The sequence below is a fragment of the Oncorhynchus keta genome, chromosome 27 (genome assembly GCF_023373465.1).
Source record: "Oncorhynchus keta strain PuntledgeMale-10-30-2019 chromosome 27, Oket_V2, whole genome shotgun sequence".
Taxonomy (NCBI): domain Eukaryota; kingdom Metazoa; phylum Chordata; class Actinopteri; order Salmoniformes; family Salmonidae; genus Oncorhynchus; species Oncorhynchus keta.
In genome coordinates, this window is record NC_068447.1 from 21,850,235 (window position 1) to 21,870,654 (window position 20,420).

The window sequence follows — 20,420 nt, forward strand, 5'->3', positions numbered from 1 at the left end:
AACATAAGGTTGAATATATTATGACAGAATACTGTCTTTATTATATTACAACAGACCAGCTGTATTTACTGTCTCCATCTCACTTTGGCCATTGTTGTGGGCCTGCCCTCCCCTCAACAGCCCTCCCCTCAATAGGCTATCTCATGTGGGTTGGGGTGGGGCGGCAGACACAAGCATCTCACATTTCATGACATTACATGTTTATTTATTGCTTCTAAAATTGAAAAAAAAAATCACTAATAATATTTTATATTATTAATTTCAAACAAGGGCATTAGCATGAGAATAACTTACTAGTCCAAAACGATGTCCTCTCCCGTTCAAAAAATATTCCTCCACTTGGGAATCGCTAAATGAATCATCCTCCACCAATCTCTGTCTCACTTTCCCAATCAATTTATTCTAAAATTGTGTGTACATCTGTATATCTAGACTTAGATTTAGCTTTCCCTGACTTAGTCGCTATAATGATTGATATATAAACAGCTGAATCTGCGAAACAACGCTGTGCGTAATATGTGTAGCTCCTTCCGGTATGAAACAAATTATTCTCTTTAAGCCGGAGTTTACTACATGGGTTGGTCTTGCAACACATAAACATGACCTATTGCCATTTACCTCAGCTCATTGGCTATCTACCCAGCTAGATTTCAAGACGATCAGTGGTCATTGGGTTAAAATACAGTCAATCAACGAAACAGCGGGCAAATCATTGGTACACAATGATGTCATTACTTGTTGGCTTCAAATCGATTACTTTCAGTCAATACGTCCCGCGAAATCACCCATCAGGTTTGATTGTGTTACAAACAAACCAGTTGATTGCAGTGAAACCAAACATAACTGGAAAAGTCACGTTCTGTGTGGGTTATTTACCTGGAATATGTCGTCGAAAATGGAATGAGACGGAATTCACGACACAAGCGGTTCACAAAATGTTTCGTGTTAGGCTATAAAAACGGATTTTATCAAACAAAAGATAATTAATTATGTAACAATGAGCATTGGGATTGCAAACAGACGAAGATCGTCAAAGGTAAACTATTTATTTTAATGCAGTTTGTGATTATGTTACGCCTGTGCTGGTTGAAATTGTTTTTTTTGGGGGGCTCTATACTCAGATAATCAATCGCATTGTATTCTTTCGCAGTAAATCCTTCTTTAAATCTGACAACACAGTTGGATTAGCAAGATTCTAGGCTTTTGATACATGTGAGACACTTGTATTTTCATGAATGTTTAATATGACTATTTATGTCGCAATCAACGTATGTTGTGGAATTTCAGCCCGCTACCGGGTTCCATGCTCAGAGAGGTTAAATTATCCCCTTCATTTACCTTGGTATAGAAATAACCCAGAGCTACAGTTCAATGAGGTTGACGGCCCATGCTGCCAATCTTCTCCTCGGGCCGCATTAATTACATCAAAATTGTAACATTGTCCAATTTCTTACAAATAATTTCTAGACATGACACATTTTCATTCCCACTCCCTTTTTTAAGTCTCTTGACCAAATCATAACATCTTTCATTTGGAACAACAAGAAACCGAGAATCTGCAAACCAGTTCTAGAACAACCTAAAAAATAAAACCATCTTTGCTGTAATACATTTTTACACCCTGAATTTTGATCTCGAGGGTGTAGGTGTGTTTCTTGTAAGAAAACAATTTCTGCCTATTGGACATACACATATAAAAACAAGGATGAATATACCGTATATTGTCTGTTATGGAAAAAGACTCATGCTCTTCGATAGTTCTACTCTGCTCCCAAATAAGCATGGGACTAACCTCCCACACTAACCTTCCACACCCCATAGAAGTGAAAAGCGCCTTGAAGATATGGACACGGTTCAGAATAAATTTTGGTCTGAAAGGGATGATAACTCCTATGCTGTTATGTGCCAACTTCTATTTCCAACCATTAACTGATTCGGCATTCAAGCAATGATCTCAAAACGGAATTTCGACCCTTGTGGATCTCTTCCCAAACTTCCACAATTCCTGAAAAGCAAACACAATTTCATTTTTTCCAGATACTTACAAATACAGAGCTATGCTTCAAAGCATCTCAACCTGTTCCCATCTCTTCCACCCAGGAGCATAATTGGCTAACACTTAGAATAACCCCAGTGCCAGGGGAAACATCTCCAGAATATACAAAACCATCCAAAATATGAGAAGCCTGTTATTAGTAAAGACAAAGGCTTCCTGGGAGAAAGAAATGGTAACAGAAATATCAGAAGTGGCAATCCTCCATTAAACGTATTCATACATCATTTATTTGTGTAAGACGCCGTTTGATTAAATTTAAAACCTTTCACTGTCTATCAAGAAACAGGATGTCAAAAATGAACCCAACATTGGATTAGGTTGCAAATCAAATCCAATTAAATTGTAATTGTCACATAGGCCAAACACAACCTTACCGTGACATGCTTACTTACAAGCCCTTAATCATAAATGCACTTCAAGAAATAGAGTTAAGAAAATATTTACTAAATTACATAAAGTAATTTAAAAAATAAAAAGTAAGACACTAAAATAACAATACCGAGGCTATAAACAGGGGGTACCGGTGTCGAGTCAATGTGCAGGGGTACAGGTTAGTCAAGCTAATTTGTACATGTAGGTAGGGGTAAAGTGACTATGCATAGATAATAAACAGCAAGTAGCAGCAGTGTACAATCAAAGGGGGTGGGGGTTCAATGTAAATAGTCCGGGTGGCCATTTGATTAATTGTTCAGCAGTCTTATGGCTTGGTGGTAGAAGCTGTAAAGGAGCCATTTGGACCTAGACTTGGCACTCCGGTACCGCTTGACTTGGGTGAAAAAATTGAGCCCAACCCAAATTTTTGGGGCCTTAATCTGATACGCCTAGTATATAGGTCCTGGATGGCAGGAAGCTTGGCCCCAATGATGTACTGGGCCGTGCGCAATACCCTCTGTAGAGACTTGCGGTCGGATGCCAAGTTTTTGCCATACCAGGCTGTGTTGCAACCAGTCAGTCAGATGCTCTCGATGGTATAGCTGTAGTACTTTTTGAGAATATGGGGACCCATTCCAAATCTTTTCAGTCTTCTGAGAGGGAAAAGTTGTTGATGTGCCCTCTTCACGACTGTCTTGGTGTGTTTGGACCATCATAGTTTGTTGGTGATTTGGACACCAAGGAACTTGAACCCCTCGAAACACTCTCTCCACTAGAGCCCCGTTGATGTGAATGGGGGCATTTTCAGTCCTCCTTTTCCCATAGTCCATGATCATCTCCTTTGTCTTGCTCACGTTGAGGGAGAGGTTGTTGTCCTGGCACCACACTGCCAGGTCTCTGACCTCCTCCCTATAGGTTGTCTCATTGTTGTCAGTGATCAGGCCTACCACTATTGTGTCATCGGCAAACTTAATGATGGTGTTGGAGTCGTGCTTGGCCACGCTGTCGTGGGTGAACAGGGAGTACAGAAGGGGACTGCGCACGCACCCCTGAGGGGCCATCGTGTTGAGAATCAGTGTGGCAGATGTGTTGTTGCCTACCTTTACCACCTCGGGGCAGTCCGTCAGGAATTCCAGGATGAACAGCATTCTCACTGAGGTGTTCCTTTTGTCCAGGTGGGAAAGGGCAGTGTGGAGTGCCATCCGGTTCCTGCTAAATTATATCATATGTTTTGGGAATGTCCGTCTTTATTTCTGGTCCGGCATTTTCAATACTTTATCCAGGGCCTGCGATCAAACAATTGACCCCATCCATACACTGCCTTATTTATTAACCCCAGGGAATAATGTCACAAATAATCAATCGGACATCATGGCATTCACATCTCTGCTACCCCACCCTTCCATTCACAATGGGTTGGATACATTCTATCTGTCTTTACATTTTAGAAAATTAGGTTCACTACCCAAGGTGCTACTGAAAATGTGCAAAGTTAGGGCAGCCTTTTGAATGTATATAATCGAGGTCAGACACCTACAGATGTTGCCCTACACACAAACTACAGATGAATAAGATAAATGTGCTCCACACACAGCAAAGCAGAGAAGTATTTGTGAACTTGGGGCTGAAATAAAATAAAGTACTTTGTGTATATAGTGTATTTCAATACTCTCTCCACCTGTAATGTACACGTAACAAAAATATAAATGTAACATGTAAAGTGTTGGTCCGATGTTTCATGAGCTGAAATAAAAGATCCCAGAAATGATTCATGCAAACAAAAAGCTTATTTCTCTCAGATTTTGTGCACAAATTTGTTTACATCCCTGTTAGTGAGCATTTCTCCTTTGCCAAGATAATACATCCACCTGACATGTGTGGCATATCAAGTAGCTGATTAAACAGCATGATCATTACACAGGTGCATCTTGTGCTGCGGACAATAAAAGGCCACTCTAAAATGTTCTGATTTGTCACACAACACAATGCCACAGATGTCTCAAGTTTTGAGGGAGTGTGTAATTGGCATACTGACTGCAGGAATGTCCACCAGAGCTGTTGCCAGAGAACTGAATGTTAATTTCTATACCATAAGCCACCTCCAACAGAGATAACGTGATGAGATCGTGATGCTCATTGTTGTGCCAGTCATCCTCCACCATCCCCTCACATTTCAGCATTCTGATGTCCTACGTATGTCGCAAGGATCTGTACACAATTCCTGGAAGCTGAAAATGTCCCAGTTCTTCCATGGCTTGCATACCCTCCAGACATGTCACCCATTCAGCACATTTGGGATGCTCTGGATTGACGTGTACAACAGTGTGTTCCAGTTCCGTCCAATATCCAGCAACTTTGCACAGCCAATAAAGAGAAGTGGGACAACATTCCACAGCCTGATTAACTCTATGCGAAGGAGATTTGTTGTGCTGCATGTGGAAAATGGTGGTCACACCAGATACTGACAAGTTTCTGATTAAGGTATCTGTGACCAAGAGATGCATATCTGTATTCCCATTCATGTGTAACCCATAGATTAGGGCCTAATGAATTTATTTAAATTGGCTGATTTCCTTATATAACCTGTAACTCAGTAAAAATCTTTGAACTTGTTTGCCTGTTGTGTTTATATTTTTGATCAGTATACTGTACAATAAGTGCAAGATGCATATTACCTGTTCTATTGGTTAAATACAGTTCCTGTTCAAATCCTTATGATGCCACTGTGAGAATTGGTCAGATGGAACATGGTTTGTGTCCCTCAGGTTCAATGCAGACCACAGTTCATAAACACAGCATATTCCAGGAAATACTTGACAATAACCTTTGGTAATTCGATATTCCTCCTCAACATAGAATTATATAACATGTGCTTCCATTCTAAAGCCACTACAGATCTAGTGTTAAATTAAATGGACATGTTTTGTAGAGTCATGTAGAGAGTATACTTGTACAGTATGTTCAAAAGTATCAGCATTAAAAGTAGCAGTGCTAGTATCTTCACCTTAACCTCAAAACACATTTTTCCAGATAATATCTTAGTTGAACAATTCATGGATGTGTCGGGATGAAGGCAAGGAAATTATTGTTCATCTTCCAGTCTAGATATCTTTATTCTCTATACCCCACATCACTGGGTGGACTTTCCCTCTGAAAATAACTCCACAACAGTTTGCATCAAATATGACTGCATTTATTGTCTTTTTATCTCTTTGTGTGTCTACTAGCTATAATGGAGGTTAAAGATACAAGAAGAACAGAGTCTGTCTTCCGGTAATTCTGTTTGCAGAGCAGGTTTCACTTTCAAAGTCATCCTCCAGTGACAGGTTGTATGACCTTTCCGACCTGTGATTAATCATGATCTCTGACCTTTGTGGTTGAGATGTACACTGGAATGGCCTTATGTTTCCTTGAGGACATCATGGGACATTTCCATCCTGTCCTGTTTCGTTTCAGAGAAATCACTCTACATTACAGTAAATGTTAAGTTTTGCTGAAGTTGAATTGCTTCACCTCTCTTACCAGCATGAATGGTGGGCAGAGAATTTGTATTTGTCTACAAATGTTGTGGAAATATACACTAGCTCATACACGTTTTATAAATAATGTCCTAGCCAGCTGGCACATGGTGAAAGAAAACAAATAATTGAGAGAGGGAGAGGAGAAAAAGAGAGTGAGAAGGTATAGAGAAAAGAGAAAAAAGAGAGAGAATGGAGAGAAAAGAGAGTGGAGAGAGTGAATAGAAAGAATGAAAATAGAGAAAAGAGAGAGAAGATAGAGAAATGAGAGAGACAACACTATGCTGTGAAAGGCATCTTTAGTGTGGCGGGAACAGCAGAACAGAAGATAAATCACTCAACCGGTTTTCTACATCCACCCTTGGATCCTACACATACAGTGTGTGCTATTTTCACACCATCAGTTCCCACATTAGATCCACACTCTGTAGACCAAAGCCTGCCAGAACTAAGGACTTAGACACTGTCTGATATCAATTCATCTCTAGCTCAACTTCAGAGGATAAATCATATTAATATTGTGACTCAAAATAGAAGACATCTGGATAGTTTATTTCTGTACAGACATTAAGATGCTCGTGTTTCTGCGGTCAGTGAATGAGGAACACTTTGTTTTCTGCTGGAGTCTCCCCTGATGATAAACAGACATTCTGAGAACTTAGAATGCAAACAAAATTCCTTGACTGCAGACAATAACAATAATATAGACATGTCCATTAAATAAGCTTTATTCTTGTTACATCATGACATTGTAGACAGTGCTATTACATGGGGATTGTTAAAAAATGTAACTGTATGACATGACATCAGCATGCCATGTGATATATAACACAAAATAAGTGTGTTGTTAGCTGCACGTCAATGATCGTCAACTAAAAACAAAGATATATTCTGATTGGGTGATACGAGGTGAAAAGTGCAATTGGCACAGATTTAATTCAAAATGATGACTTGACATGGCAGAATGCAAGAAGTGTAAAAAAAGATGGGGACAAAGGGCAGGCCCTGTGATAAAGAGACAGAGAAACGTAATAATAGAGTGTAAGAGTGTAAGTGAGAAGTACAGGCTGATAGTAAGTGACAGTAACAGAGACAAAGAGAGTATGAAGGAAGTAAGAGCAAGAGAGAGTGAAAGCTTGGTGGCGAAGCAGAGGCTCCTGTCAGACTGCTGTGGCGAAGCCTATGCGATTGTTGCGACGGTCAAACTCTGTGTAGTAGCGGGCGATGAAGTTGGCTCCCAGGATCCAGATAGGGCCAGTAGGAGGCGGCACATCCAAACCCCTAAAGGTCACACTACAGATGTCCTCTCCAAACTGAGATTGCTACAGACGGAGAGCAAATCATAACAAGATACTGGTAAAGACTTCCATAAATGTGTATTTATAAAACATACATGTCACATCTATAACACAATGTAAACATGACATAGTAGCTACAAAGGTAAACATGACATTTGCCCTGTATCTGTACAGTATATCCCAGTTGTGCCAATTTCCGTTACTTACCCATAAGATGTAGTCATCCTCAGTGAGGGAGTACTCATGTCCTCCAAGGTGGAAGGTGACACTGGGTAAGGACTTCACCAGGTCACAGTTTACAGTGTACTGAAAGGAGAACATACAACACATCTTATTCCGCCCATAAGGTAAGGTAAGATGCTAGTTAAGAGACTGTTTAGGCAATAAAGATACAGTCTGTGGCTCAGATTTACACACCCCTCCCTCTGCCAGTTCTGTGGCTCCAATGGTTTTCATCAGTACAGACACAGAGGAGGCGGGGCCTGTGATGTAGGAGGAGCCTGTGTCAATCACTGCCGTACAGCCTTCCTTACAGAACAGCATATCCTCCCCCACTGTCACCCTGAGAGAGAGAGAGAGAGAGAGAGAGAGAGAGAGAGAGAGAGAGAGAGAGAGAGAGAGAGAGAGAGAGAGAGAGAGAGAGAGAGAGAGAGAGAGAGAGAGAGAGAGAGAGAGAGAGAGAGAGAGAGAGAAAATTACACACATACACATGTAAAGTTCATTGACCCAGGCAAATGTGTATATACTGACCCACCGATAAACAAACAAACAGACAGAGACAGACAGACAGGCAACTTGCACATCAGTAGAGGTTGGTGAGAAGAGCTATAGGAGGACGGGCTCATTGTAATGGCTGGACTGGAATTAATGGAACGAAGTCAAATGTGGTTTCCATATATTTGATAGCATTCCATTTATTCCATTCTAGCCATCACAATGAGCCTATACTCCTATAGCTCCTCCCACCAGCCTCCACTATTGCACATGCACACATACACATAGCTGTCACATCTCACCCTTTCATGTTGACCTCCCATTTTCCTGCTGCACTGGTGCCCATGTAGTTGAAGGTACCAGTGTAGTACTCTGGGTCTGTTCCTCCCATCACTAGCTCCCCACCTGGTTTGTGCATTGGGTCCCTGAGAGAAGAAAAACAGATTGCCCGGATTACTATTCATAGGTTGCACCTCCATCAATCGGTTGCATCATGCCATTGTTGTGCACGTTCTCAAGCCGCCCTCTGCCTTAGTGGTGCCAAAAAGTTGTAATAAGCTCAGTCATTCTGAAAGGGGACCACCCAGTGGGCAAAACCCAATTGAATCAGCATTTTTCCACTTCACTTCAACCAAAGAAATCTTTGTGATGTTTAATCAATGTGGAAAACTGATTGGATTTTCAAAAAGTCATCAACATAAGAGAACTTCGTCAATGATGTGGTGACGATTTTTGTTGATTTCACATTGAATTCACGATAGTTGATGACTCAACCAGAAGAGGCTGGTGGGAGGAGCTATAGGAGGACGGTCATTGTAATGACTAATGGTATCAATAGAATGGAGTCAAACACGTTGTTTCCATGTGTTTGGTACCATTCTATTGATTCCATTCCAGCTATCATAATTAGCCTGTCCTCCTATAACTCTTCCCACCAGCCTCCTCTGGACTCAACAAAATGTAAATCAAAAGTAGACATTGAAATGACATCTGTGCCCAGTGGGTAATGACTGTTTCATCTAAATTTCACTATCGTGGCCTGGAAATGCAGTGACATTGCTAAAGTAGGCAAATATTTAGTTAAACATGGACTTGGAATAATTGGAATAATACTGTGAAAATTATGATAATGCCTTTTTAGTGTAATAGCTGTTTGAAAAGGACATTTCTGCCTGTTTTGGTGGGATGGAGTCTTGGCCTGCCAGGTGACACCACCAGGCAATACATTAGTTAATAGACCAATAAGAAATAGAGTTCCAAACCTCTCTGCCAATGTCAGCTAGTTCTCAGTTTTCCCCTCCATTTAAAGACAGTCCTAGCTAAATTGTTGCTTGAGAAATGTCTCTTTCCTAAGAAGCTGTTTGATTCTTATTGACCATTTCAATGTGAAAATAATCACAGTAAGGTACGTAATTGGTACCTAGAAATGATTTGATTTTGATATTTTAAGTAAAAAGAAGTCTACTTATCCAAGTCTGAATCAGGCCCGATATAAACAGTGACATCACCTACTTGCTATAATAGACAGAGAAGACCTCCTCCTTGAGGACGTGCTGGGACATGATGCGGTCGAACACAGGGGTGATACCGTCGATGGCCACGTTGGGGTAGCCCATCCCAAGGACTCCGTCAAACTTGGCAAATATGAAGGGGATGGCAGGCAAGGCTGTGGCCTCTGCAAATACCTGGACCACTGGGATGCCACCCACCTGGAGAATGCACAGAGTAAGATATAAATTGTCCCTCAATACCTAGATCCAGGTTTTACCCCTAGTAAGATAATCCTTCGGTAGATCAGTACTTATGGGCAATGTCTACCATTATTCCCATATTGATCACAAAAAAAGCATGTTTAAAAGGGATGATAGGAAACAGATGAGGAGAAAGGGTACAAAGATTATTTTCTTAGAGTGGTGTTACGTTACACTCACCACAACCACATCCTCACTCAGGAATCCCCTGACGTTTCCAGAGGCATACTGGATGGAGAATCCTGTCCCGTTCTTGATGTGCGTCCGGGACTTAGAACTGTCATATCTGTTGTGGGTAACTGTGAGTTCAAAGGTCATTGTGTCATAATCATCCAGGAACATCCTTATCTCTGGTGAAGCAATTAAACATACAGGTTTTGTGTGTGGGAGGCCAGGAGGGATGTGCTCATTTTGGAAGTGGGCTGCTCATTTGACGGCTACATATAGCAGGCCATTGCAGAGAAGCTGCATAAGTACCAGTCCCTTGTGGCATGCTTGGACACCCTCGGGTGTAGGTGCAAGCTGGAGGCTCTGATATTTGGCAGTCTCAGCCACATACACAGGCTTACAGTGCATGGCCTCCAGATTGCAGGCCTGACAAAAACTAGGGAAAAGCTATTGGGTAGGTACTGTTCTGTTCAGCTGTCGTGGGCAGCCTCGCTGGTTGGTGAAGGAGGTACTTTCTGTATCCTTGAATGCCATGCATATGGGGATCTATGAAATGGTTGGATCCTTTTTTGTAAATTTGATTAGTGGATTCAAATAAAATATTTAAAATGTGTGTGTGTGTGTGTGTGTGTGTTTGTATGCGTGTGTGTGCATGCGTGTGCATGTGTGTAGGGCCATCATGCACCCCAAAAATAAGAGGTGACACAAAGTATGCTAGCATGGCTCGGGGGTTGAGAATTTTACATTATTCAAACAACTGACACATCTTTTAATCCTGCTATCTAGAGACACTTAATATGCTTCTCTGCATCTCTGCTAAAACCTGGGTAAAAGATTGAAAGGAATGTGAGTCATATTTCATATTTAGTACATTTAGTTATGGCTCGCTTTTATAAAGTCTACCATCCTTGTCAGCAGGCATGTCAGCTAAGATACAGCTAACTGCCAAAATAATGGAAACACTTGAGTAAATGAGGCATATAAAGTATTTTGAAAGCAGGTTCTTCCATGCATGGTTCCTGAATTAAGTAAGCAATGAACCCTTTACAGCAGTGGGCTAAAGCAGGTTTCTTGCAGTATTAAATACATCTACTTTGTAACAAAAGTACACACTTCACACACATAGTTATGGGCTTTAAAAAAATGACACCTGTACCATGTCAGATATAGAGTCGGTACAGAGTCAATGTGCAGGGGCACCACATACACTTAGGTTGGAGTCATTAAAACTAGTTTCTTCAAACACTCCACAAATTTCTTATTAACAAACTATAGTTTTGGCAAGTCGGTTAGGACATGTACTTTGTGCATGACACAACATTTTTCCAACAATTGTTTACATACAGATTATTTCACTTATAATTCACTGTATCACAATTCCAGTGGGTCAGAAGTTTACATACACTAAGTTGACTGTGCATACACTAAGTTGACTTTATAAGCGTCTGATAGGCTAGTTGACATCATTTGAGTCAATTGGAGGTGTACCTGTGGATGTATTTCTAGGCCTACCTTCAAACTCAGTGCCTCCTTTCTTGACATCATGGGAAAATCGAAAGAAATCAGAATAAAAAGTGTAGACCTCCACAGGTCTAGTTCATCCTTGGGATCAATTTCCAAACACCCGAAGGTAACACGTTCATCTATACAAACAATAGTATGCAAGTATAAACACTATGGGACCACACGGCCGTCATACCGCTCAGGAAGGAGACGCATTCTGTCTCCTAGAGATGAACGTACTTTGGTGCGAAAAAGTGCAAATCAATCCCAGAACAACAACAAAGGACCTTGTGAAGATGCTGGAGGAAACAGGTACAAAAGTATCTATATCCACAGTAAAAGGAGTCCTATATCGACAACCTGAAAGGAAGAAAATACAGATTACGGTTTGCAACTGCACATGCGGACAAAGATCGTACTTTTTGGACAAATGTCCTCTGGTCTGATGAAACAAAAATAGAACTGTTTGGCCATAATGACCGTCGTTATCTTTGGAGGAAAAAGGGGGAAGCTTGCAAGACGAAGAACACCATCCCAACCGTGAAACATGGGGGTGGCAGCATCATGTTGTGGGGGTGCTTTGCTGCAGGAGGGACTGGTGCACTTCACAAAATAGATGACATCATGAGGATGGAAAATTATGTGGATATATAGAAGCAACATCTCAAGACATCAGTCAGGAAGTTATAGCTTGGTCGCAAATGGGTCTTCCAAATGGACAATGACCCCAAGCATTATTCCAAAGTTGTGGCAAGATGGCTTGAGGACAACAAAGTCAAGGTATTGGAGTGGCCATCAAAGACCTGACCTCAATCCCATAGAACATTTGTGGGCAGAACTGAAAAAGCATGTGCGAGCAAGGAGGCCTACAAACCTGACTCAGTTACACCAGCTCTGTCAGGTTGAATGGGTCAACATTCACCCAACTTATTGTGGGAGGCTTGTGGAAGGCTACCCGAAACATTGTCAGGAATTGTGAAAAACTGAGTTTAAATGTATTTGGCTAAGGTGTATGTAACCTTCCGTCTTCAACTGTACATAGAGTTATTAAACTGACTATGCATTGATAATAACAGAGTAGCAGCAGTGTAGAAGGTGGGGCAATGCAATTAGTCTTATGACTTGGGGGGTAGAAGCCTCTTAGACCTAGACTTGGTGCTCTGGTACCGCTTGCTGTGCGGCAGCAGAGAGAACAGTCTATGAATAGGGTTGCTGGAGTCCTTGACAATTTTTAGGGCCTTCGTCTGACACTGCCTGGTATCGAGGTCCTGAATGGCAAGAATCTTCGCCCTGGTGAATACTGTGCTGTATGCACTGGCCTCTGTAGTGCCTTGCGGTCGGAGGCCGAGCAGTTGCAAAACCAGGCAGTAATGAAACCCGTCAGGATGCTCTCGATGGTGCAGCTGTAAAACCTTAAGGATCTGAGGACCCATGCCACATTTTAGTCTCCTGAGGGGGAATAGATTTTTTGTGCCCTCTTCACAACTGTCTTGGTGTGCTTAACCATGTTAGTTTGTTGGTGATGTGGACACCAATGGACTTGAACCTGCTCCACTGTGCTCCACTGTAGCTCTGTTGGTGAGAATGGGGGCATGCTTGGTCCTTCTTTTCCTGTAGTCCACAATAACCTTCGTCTTGCTCACGTTGAGGGAGAGGTTGTTGTCCTTGCACCACACGGTCAGGTCTCTGATCTCCCTATAGGCGGTCTCATCGTTGTCGGTGATCAGGTCTACCACTATTGTGTCATCGGCAAACTTAATGATGGTTTTGAAGTCGTGCCTGGCCGTGCAGTCATGAGTGAACAGGGAGTAAAGGAGGGGACTGAACACACACCCCTGAGGGGCCCCGTGTGGAGGATCAGTGTGACGGATGTGTTGTTACCTACCCTTACCACCTGGGGGAAGTCTAGTATCCACTTGCAGAGGGAGGTGTTTACTCCCAGGGTCCTTAGCTTAGTGATGAACTTTAAGGGTACTATGGTGTTGAACACTGAGCTGTAGTCAAAGAATAGCATTCTCACATAGGCGTTCCTTTAGTCCAGGTGTGAAAGGGCAGTGTGGATTGCAGTAGAGATTGCGTCATCTGTGGATCTATTGGGGCGGTATGTAAATTTTAATTGTAAAAAGTAATTTTTCCAACAATTTTTTACAGACAAATTATTTCACTGTATCACAATTCTAGTGGGTCATAAGTTTACATACATTAAGTTGACTGTGCCTTTAAACAGTTACACCAGCTCTGTCAGGAGGATGAGCAAAAATTCACCCAACTTATTGTGGGAAGCTTGTGGAAGGCTACCCGAAACGTTTGACCCAAGTTCAAACAATTTAAAGGCAATGCTTCTAAATACTAATTAAGTGTATGTAAACTTCTGACCCACTGGGAATGTGATAAAAGTAATAAAAGATGAAAAATCATTCTCTACTATTATTCTGACATTTCACAAAAGTAATAATAGTAATTCACTAAAACAGGGAATTTTTACTCTGATTGAATGTCAAGAATTGTGAAAAACTGAATTTAAATGTATTTGGCGTGTATGTAAACTTCCCACTATGTAAACTTCCCACTTCAACTGTACATTGTTCAAATACTTTGAGGAACTATTGTCATTTCTCAATTGATTCTAAAAATAGAGTTAATTTACTTTAAAATTCCTTTGAGAAGCTCATTAGGGGTGGTGAGTCAAGGCAATTAGAAATCCTATCAGACATCCCCAAATGGGCACATTTAAAGGCCTACATTTGTGCGCAGGCCAGGTAGACTAGTCCTACTTCTATATTCGTAACCAGGTGTGCGTCCTTACTCACCATTGACTGGAGCATTTCAAACAAAAGACAATGAATGAATTGACAAAACTCATAAATGGAATGAAATAAACAAAAACTTGTTTCTCACAAGTGTATCATAGGTTGTGAGTTCTTCAAGACACTCCGACAATGAAAAATGGTAAATGACTGTTGTAATAATAATTATAAATTGAATGCATAAAAATAAATTACCATAACCAAACAAACATCACAGATTTAAAATTATAGCAATTAACGGTAAATGTAAACTAGTACTTGTGATATATGGAATGGGGAATTTATAGACAGTGAACAATGCACACAATTAAGTTTATGAAACTGTGAACCCATGAAATGGCGGGAGAGAGCGCATTCTGGAGAGAGACGTTCCTTGTGCATCTGAGCCACAATCCCCATATTCTTGGACTGTGGCGTCACCCCGGAGTCCTCAATGCATTAGTCCACCGAGACAGGTGAAAATCAGACGGGTGTCTCATTAAAAAATATATGTTTGACAGCTTGACAAAAAAATATTGAATGTTTTCAATATAGACCCCTTTTGTCATACAGTATTCCATATAAGGCAACCAAACATTTTGGAATTTGCACATTATACCCTTAACATTGTAATAAATCAAATATAGTGATGCAAAACTTGACATTTTTGCCATCCATTGTGACATTGTTCTAGGATAACAAACCTTTCAATTAATGGCAATGAATCATTAGCCATTAATGCTAGGTTACCCCGATTTTTTCTGATAACAGTCTCCAGTATCAACATTTACAAGCAAACAAAAACAGGGAGAAGGGGAAATCTGTAGACATGCTGAGATTACAGAACATCATCTTTGCCTTCACAATATCATAACATATTCAAATACAGTATGTCCCCTTCCATGTTTTACACCTTCAGCAAAGGAATTATATTTCTGAGTGCATGATATTACGTTTAACTGGTATATAGGATGTTCGATGGATGTTCTTAAACTGCATTAATTTCTGTGTGAGATGATATGACCATCCATGACATATCTGTATACACTCATCACTATCAACAGTGTCTCCCAGGTCTTCCTCACGCTTTTGTTTGACCTGTTATGTGTCATCGGGAAAAGCCTCTATCAACCCTTGATCCAGTTTAGAAATCAACTTTACAGGGTTGTTAGACTTAAAAATAGTTGACATATTTGAAGCTTCCGGCTTGTCCAGTGTTAATAAAATGTTGTTTCTGCAAAACAAAAGTCAACTTCAGTGCCGTCACAGCCTGTCTTCCCATGGTTGCCTGACCTGCTGAGACCCCTGTCACCAAAGTCTTACCATGATGTACATTTATACATTATCCAAGAATAGAATCAATGGTTCAATAATTGAAATGCCCATTATTCCCAGATCCCAGGCTATAGCCTAACCATCAACAAAAACAATGAATGTTGTATCCGTTAACTGATTGTTATAATAATACACTGCAAAATTCACTTCAGCTCAATGGACTGGTCTTCCCTGGCTGTCTGACCCTCCTGGGACACTTGTCACCATCTGATCCTGCTAAGACATGATGAGCATAGTGTTGTATACTGACTGTGCACCATGACACTGTAGCCTGTAGAGCTGTTTATACCGTGTCCATGTGAAAAGTAGAGAATTAGCTATGGAAACTGACAGATCAATAGCCGTTACATTGCTTCACTGTCTAATAAAAACTCCCATTGCGCTGTAAAAAAACTTAAGTCTTCAGTTTGGCCACTGGTTTCATCATTTGATTCAGGTGTAGCGTGATTGAGGCAAAAATAATAGTAAAGTTAGTGAGCTAGCTACCTCTAATGGTAACTGGCAAAAACTAGCTTAGTCAATTTACTTTGTTGAAATGGGACAAAAAGGCTACAAATATTTCCATACACACAACAGCTGCTAGATGCTGCCATGTGACAGGCAACTAGAGGCTAGAGCTGAACTAGTTGTGGTAGCTACAAGCTAGTTAGTTCATTTTCTTCAGACAGAAATTCAGAGAGAGGATGAAACATGCTTTTTTGTCAGTCAAATAAAGACAAGCGAGTTTCTGCTCTGCTTGCTTTTATAACTCAGAGAAAAAGTGCAACACACAGAGACGGCAGCTGCAGACAACAGCACCGTGCTGGCCCTATAATAATAGCTTTGCCTTCACACAGCCTGTCCGTACACTCTGTGGTGTCCACGCAGTCCTAAATCCAGCCGTCTGATATCGGCAAACAGCCGACTGACCACTATGAGGCGTCCGCATGTTCCTAAAGCACACCGATGACGCTTTTTGTATCACAGTGCAATTTTAAAACTGGGGGGGGTCAAGTCCCCCCCATCCCCAGTTAAAGTTACACCCTTGCACTTATGGGAGATTCTAGAGCGGCGCCTGAGACAGTGTTTTCCACCACCATCAACAAAACACCAAGTTATGGATTTTCTTGTGGAAAAATTGTCGCATTCCCTGTGTTTCCTTTATTTTGGCAGTTACTTGTAGTTAGATAAGCTAGCTACTCTAACTTGATTGCTGGTTTCTTGGTAGCTAGTTATGAGGTTGGGAATTTGGAAACCTATCTGGGTTAGCTAAAGCCAATTTCATAAAATGTGTAGGTGGCTAGTAGTATTACAGAGAAACATTTTCTTCAAGAGGACAGATCTGTGGGGGCACTTGCCCCTGTGCCCCCTATGGGCATGACGTCTCTAAATGTGTGGATGTGGGTGTGTTTCTGTGCACTGTACTTACAGCAGGCAGTATAGAGAGGGGAACAGCTGTATGAGGGCACCCACAGGTTGGCTGAGCCTGTATCAAACACTACGTTGAACATCTGGGCAGGAGAACCAATACTGATCTCCCCATAGTACTGGGTCTGAGAAGCAGAGAGAAGAAGCAGCAATGAATAATTTACCCAACTGAGTTTGGCACGTGCTTTGTGTTCTCTCATTTGGAACATAATGTTTCCATGTCAATTGCATCTACAGTATGGGTGATCAGTGCAGTGTCTCTCACATCCAGGTAGTTGGTGAGGGGGGTGGGGGCTGTCCCGTTGCTGGGGGAGAGGTCATCTTTGCTCTTCTGGGCCAATTCAGCGAATAACTGTGCTGGAGACACGCCCATCTCATGTAGGGTTTCTCTTATGGAGGGCATCTTCTTCAGACTGATCCTGATTAGATATGACGACAGTGAGGAAAGATCATCCAATAGAATGATACATAGGAAGTGAGCAGGGGTGGGATGGGACTGGGGGGTATATAATGTATTGTTGTACAATGTATGTTGTGCAATCATGGGCCATTGTTAACATGAGACCATGTGTCCCCATGTCTGTATAACATTGTTTCTACAGCTCTGCCAAAATACACATTCTCAACTGATTTAGTTTAGAAAAATTGTCTGGTTTAAATTGATAAAACACCTCAAAGTATCCATTCAAGCTTCTTCACTGTCTATTTTAACAACCCAGAGCAGTCAAAAACATGATTTTCCTGCTTTAAAAATAATAATATTTCCACACAATGAGGCTGGAATAATAATGTGAAATTGTGAAAATTAGGATAATACCCTTTCATTTTAAGAGCAGTTTGAAAATAAATGTCTGCCTATTTTGGTGGGATGGAGTTTTGGCCTGCCTGGTAAATAAGTTAATAGACCAATAAGAGAGTTCCAAACCTCTGTCAATAGTTTTCAGCTCCCCACTCAGATCACTCCCAGAAAGTCCTAGAAAAATTGCTCGTCGCTGGGAAGCTATTTTGATTTTGACCATTTAATTAGAAAACAATCCCAGTAAGTTACTTAATTGCTAACCAGAAATAATTTCATATTGAGGTTCATTACACATTGCAGAGAAGGATTGTTGGTTCCACTTTTCTGGGCTCCGTAATTTACTTAACAAATAAGGACTACTCAAAAAGTGCATTTATAAATCATATCAATTTTAATCCAAATACAGCTGTAGACAGAAGGCAAACATCAAACATACAACCGAGGTCTCTGAGTTCTGCAAAATAGGAAAAGTCCAAGTTGCTTTTAATGTGCTTGCAGTCAACTCCTAGTAATGTTACTGCCTACATCAACACCTTCTACTCATGAGACCATGCATATACAGTTATACAAACTTGCAGGAGAGAACAATAGTTCCAGTGTTTTCTAAGGGCTCAGCAATAATTTTCCAATCCAAGTTGCTTTATAGTGGCATGTCTGACTTGTCTCTTACACTCCCCTGCGGGGTTCTGTGTCTATGAATCTCTTTTAGCCTTGAGGCGCTTTCTCACAGACACCCTGTTTTGACAGCAATAACTCACACATCTCTCAGACCATTTCTTATAAGGAGCAGAGATTAGAAAATAACTGTGGAATCATATTAAACCTTATAATGAATATATATTGCTAATCTGTAGTCCAATCTGTAGTCCAGGACCCTATAAATGTAGTGGGGGAGGGGTTTTATAGCACTCCCTTTCAGAGTGTGCTCCTAATCTCAGCTCATTACCTGTATAAAAGACACCTGGGAGCCAGAAATCTTTCAGATTGAGAGGGGGTCAAATACGTATTTCCCTCATTAAAATGCAAATCAATTTATAACATTTTTGACATGCGTTTTTCTAGATTTCTTTGTCGTTATTCGCTCTCTCTGTTCAAATAAACCTACCATTAAAATTATAGACTGATAATTTCTTTGTCAGTGGGCAAACGTGTATAAAAAATAAATAAAAAATAAAAATAAAAAAATCAGCAGGGGATCAAATACTTTTTTCCCCCCTCACTGTATATGAAGGCTTCCGCTCAGTGTTTGAGATCAATTGACACCCTTTACCATGGCAATTTGAGATTTATTTTAAACTGCAAAACCCTTACGCACCACTGCACTCTGTATACCAGAGTTGGCTGGCCTTCTCTAGTCACTCCTAGGCTCAGTCACTGGTATACTTTCTTACAAAGCCATTTTTGGTTTACTATTGTTCAGAAATGTGGTGGGTACTCTCTTCGTTCGCTGCACTTTATCCTGCTAACTGTTCCAAATCTCCGAACTGAATTTTGTAAAAGGGCTTTTATGTACTCTGCGCCATCGTCTTGGAACACCTGACAATATACTTTTAAACTGGAAGAACTTGCCCCGATTGGTATTTTTAAATCACTGATGAATGATCTTGAGACTGATTCCCTGACCTGTCAATGTTTTTAATTTTGTTATATTCTTGTGAATTCTATGGTTTTTACTAGATTACTTTAAGTTTCATGTTGTTTGTCTGTAATTTTTGTAATGACTTGGTGCTGCCTATCTTGGCCAGGACGCTCTTGAAAAATAGATTTTAAATCTCAATGAGCCCTTCCTGGTTAAATAAAAAATAAATAAGCATAATCAATTATTATAATACATCAAACATTTGGTGCAGCCCCTATCATGACCCCATGTTGACCCCATCAGGACCATAGCATTTAGGTTCATTACACAGTAGACAACATACAGTGATAAAAACACAAAGAAAAAGATGGCATTACCTTTGTAAGGCATGGCTGGTGGTCATCGTGAGTGACAGAGTAATCACACACACCCAGCATTGCATCAGCAGGGCCATGGAGACCCTGGAGCGTGAAGGAGTGTGCGAGGAGATGCACAAGTTAACTTGACTAGGTTTTCCTTGTACCGTTCCTCCGGGCAAACCAGCTAGTTGTACATCTGGTCTTCTGAAAGATTGGCCCCTCTCTGTCTGACTACTCTTTTTATACCAGCTCTGAGCTTCCCTAAAAGTGTCCACCAACCCTTTCCCTCCCTTCTACCTCACCCAGCCCTCCCTTGATAAACAGGTCCCAGAGTGACATGTGAACTGTGACCCTTGGGAACAGACTGGAGACAGAAAGCAGGGATGAGAGAGAGCGAGAGCTCTGACCAGGCTGGGTTTACATCACGGCTGCAGGGTGAACATGGATTAAGGCCTGTGAGAAGAGGAGTAGGAGCCTTGGGGTGGGGGAGGGAGGGGATGGAGAAGGGATAAGCTTTAGGGGGGGGGCAGAGGAGTAGGAAAAGGTGCTGATTTGGATTACCCAGGCGTAAGACACAGAAACAAGCCCTGTGAAATCTGTAAAGGAGTCAATTTATACTTGAATGGTGTGGCAAATTGAATGGTGTGACAAAGGCATTGAATCTATAGGTGGCCAGTGGCTATAACATCTGAAACCAATGATTGCCAGATGATACTCATATGTAATATGTAGACAATGCAGAGAAGGGAGAAGCCTTAAAGGGGACAGGGAAATA

At 41.1% G+C, this 20,420-nt stretch overlaps 1 protein-coding gene across 1 annotated transcript; it reads right to left on the reverse strand.

Annotated features, from left to right (window-relative positions):
- Positions 1 to 6,658: 6,658 nt before the first annotated feature.
- LOC118359429 (renin-like) lies at positions 6,659 to 19,868 on the reverse strand. The gene is made up of 9 exons (XM_035737951.2): positions 19,664 to 19,868; positions 17,174 to 17,327; positions 16,910 to 17,033; positions 9,890 to 10,008; positions 9,471 to 9,667; positions 8,261 to 8,383; positions 7,662 to 7,806; positions 7,452 to 7,550; positions 6,659 to 7,268 (listed from the first exon to the last, which is right to left on the reverse strand). The coding sequence occupies exons 1-9, from the start codon at positions 19,738 to 19,740 to the stop codon at positions 7,107 to 7,109; spliced, it is 1,200 nt and encodes a 399-aa protein (XP_035593844.1). The 5' UTR covers positions 19,741 to 19,868; the 3' UTR covers positions 6,659 to 7,106.
- Positions 19,869 to 20,420: the final 552 nt, after the last annotated feature.

Bases quoted from the DNA above. Each gene is read 5' to 3' on its own strand.
- LOC118359429 (XM_035737951.2), bottom strand. From the start codon at position 19,740: ATGGCCCTGCTGATGCAATGCTGGGTGTGTGTGATTACTCTGTCACTC. The intron at 17,034-17,173 runs GTGAGAGACACT...TCTGCTTCTCAG, and splicing joins CCCTCACCAACTACCTGGAT to ACCCAGTACTATGGGGAGAT. The intron at 8,384-9,470 runs GTAGGTGATGTC...TTCTTCTCTCAG, and splicing joins TTCTCTGTCTATTATAGCAA to GGACCCAATGCACAAACCAG.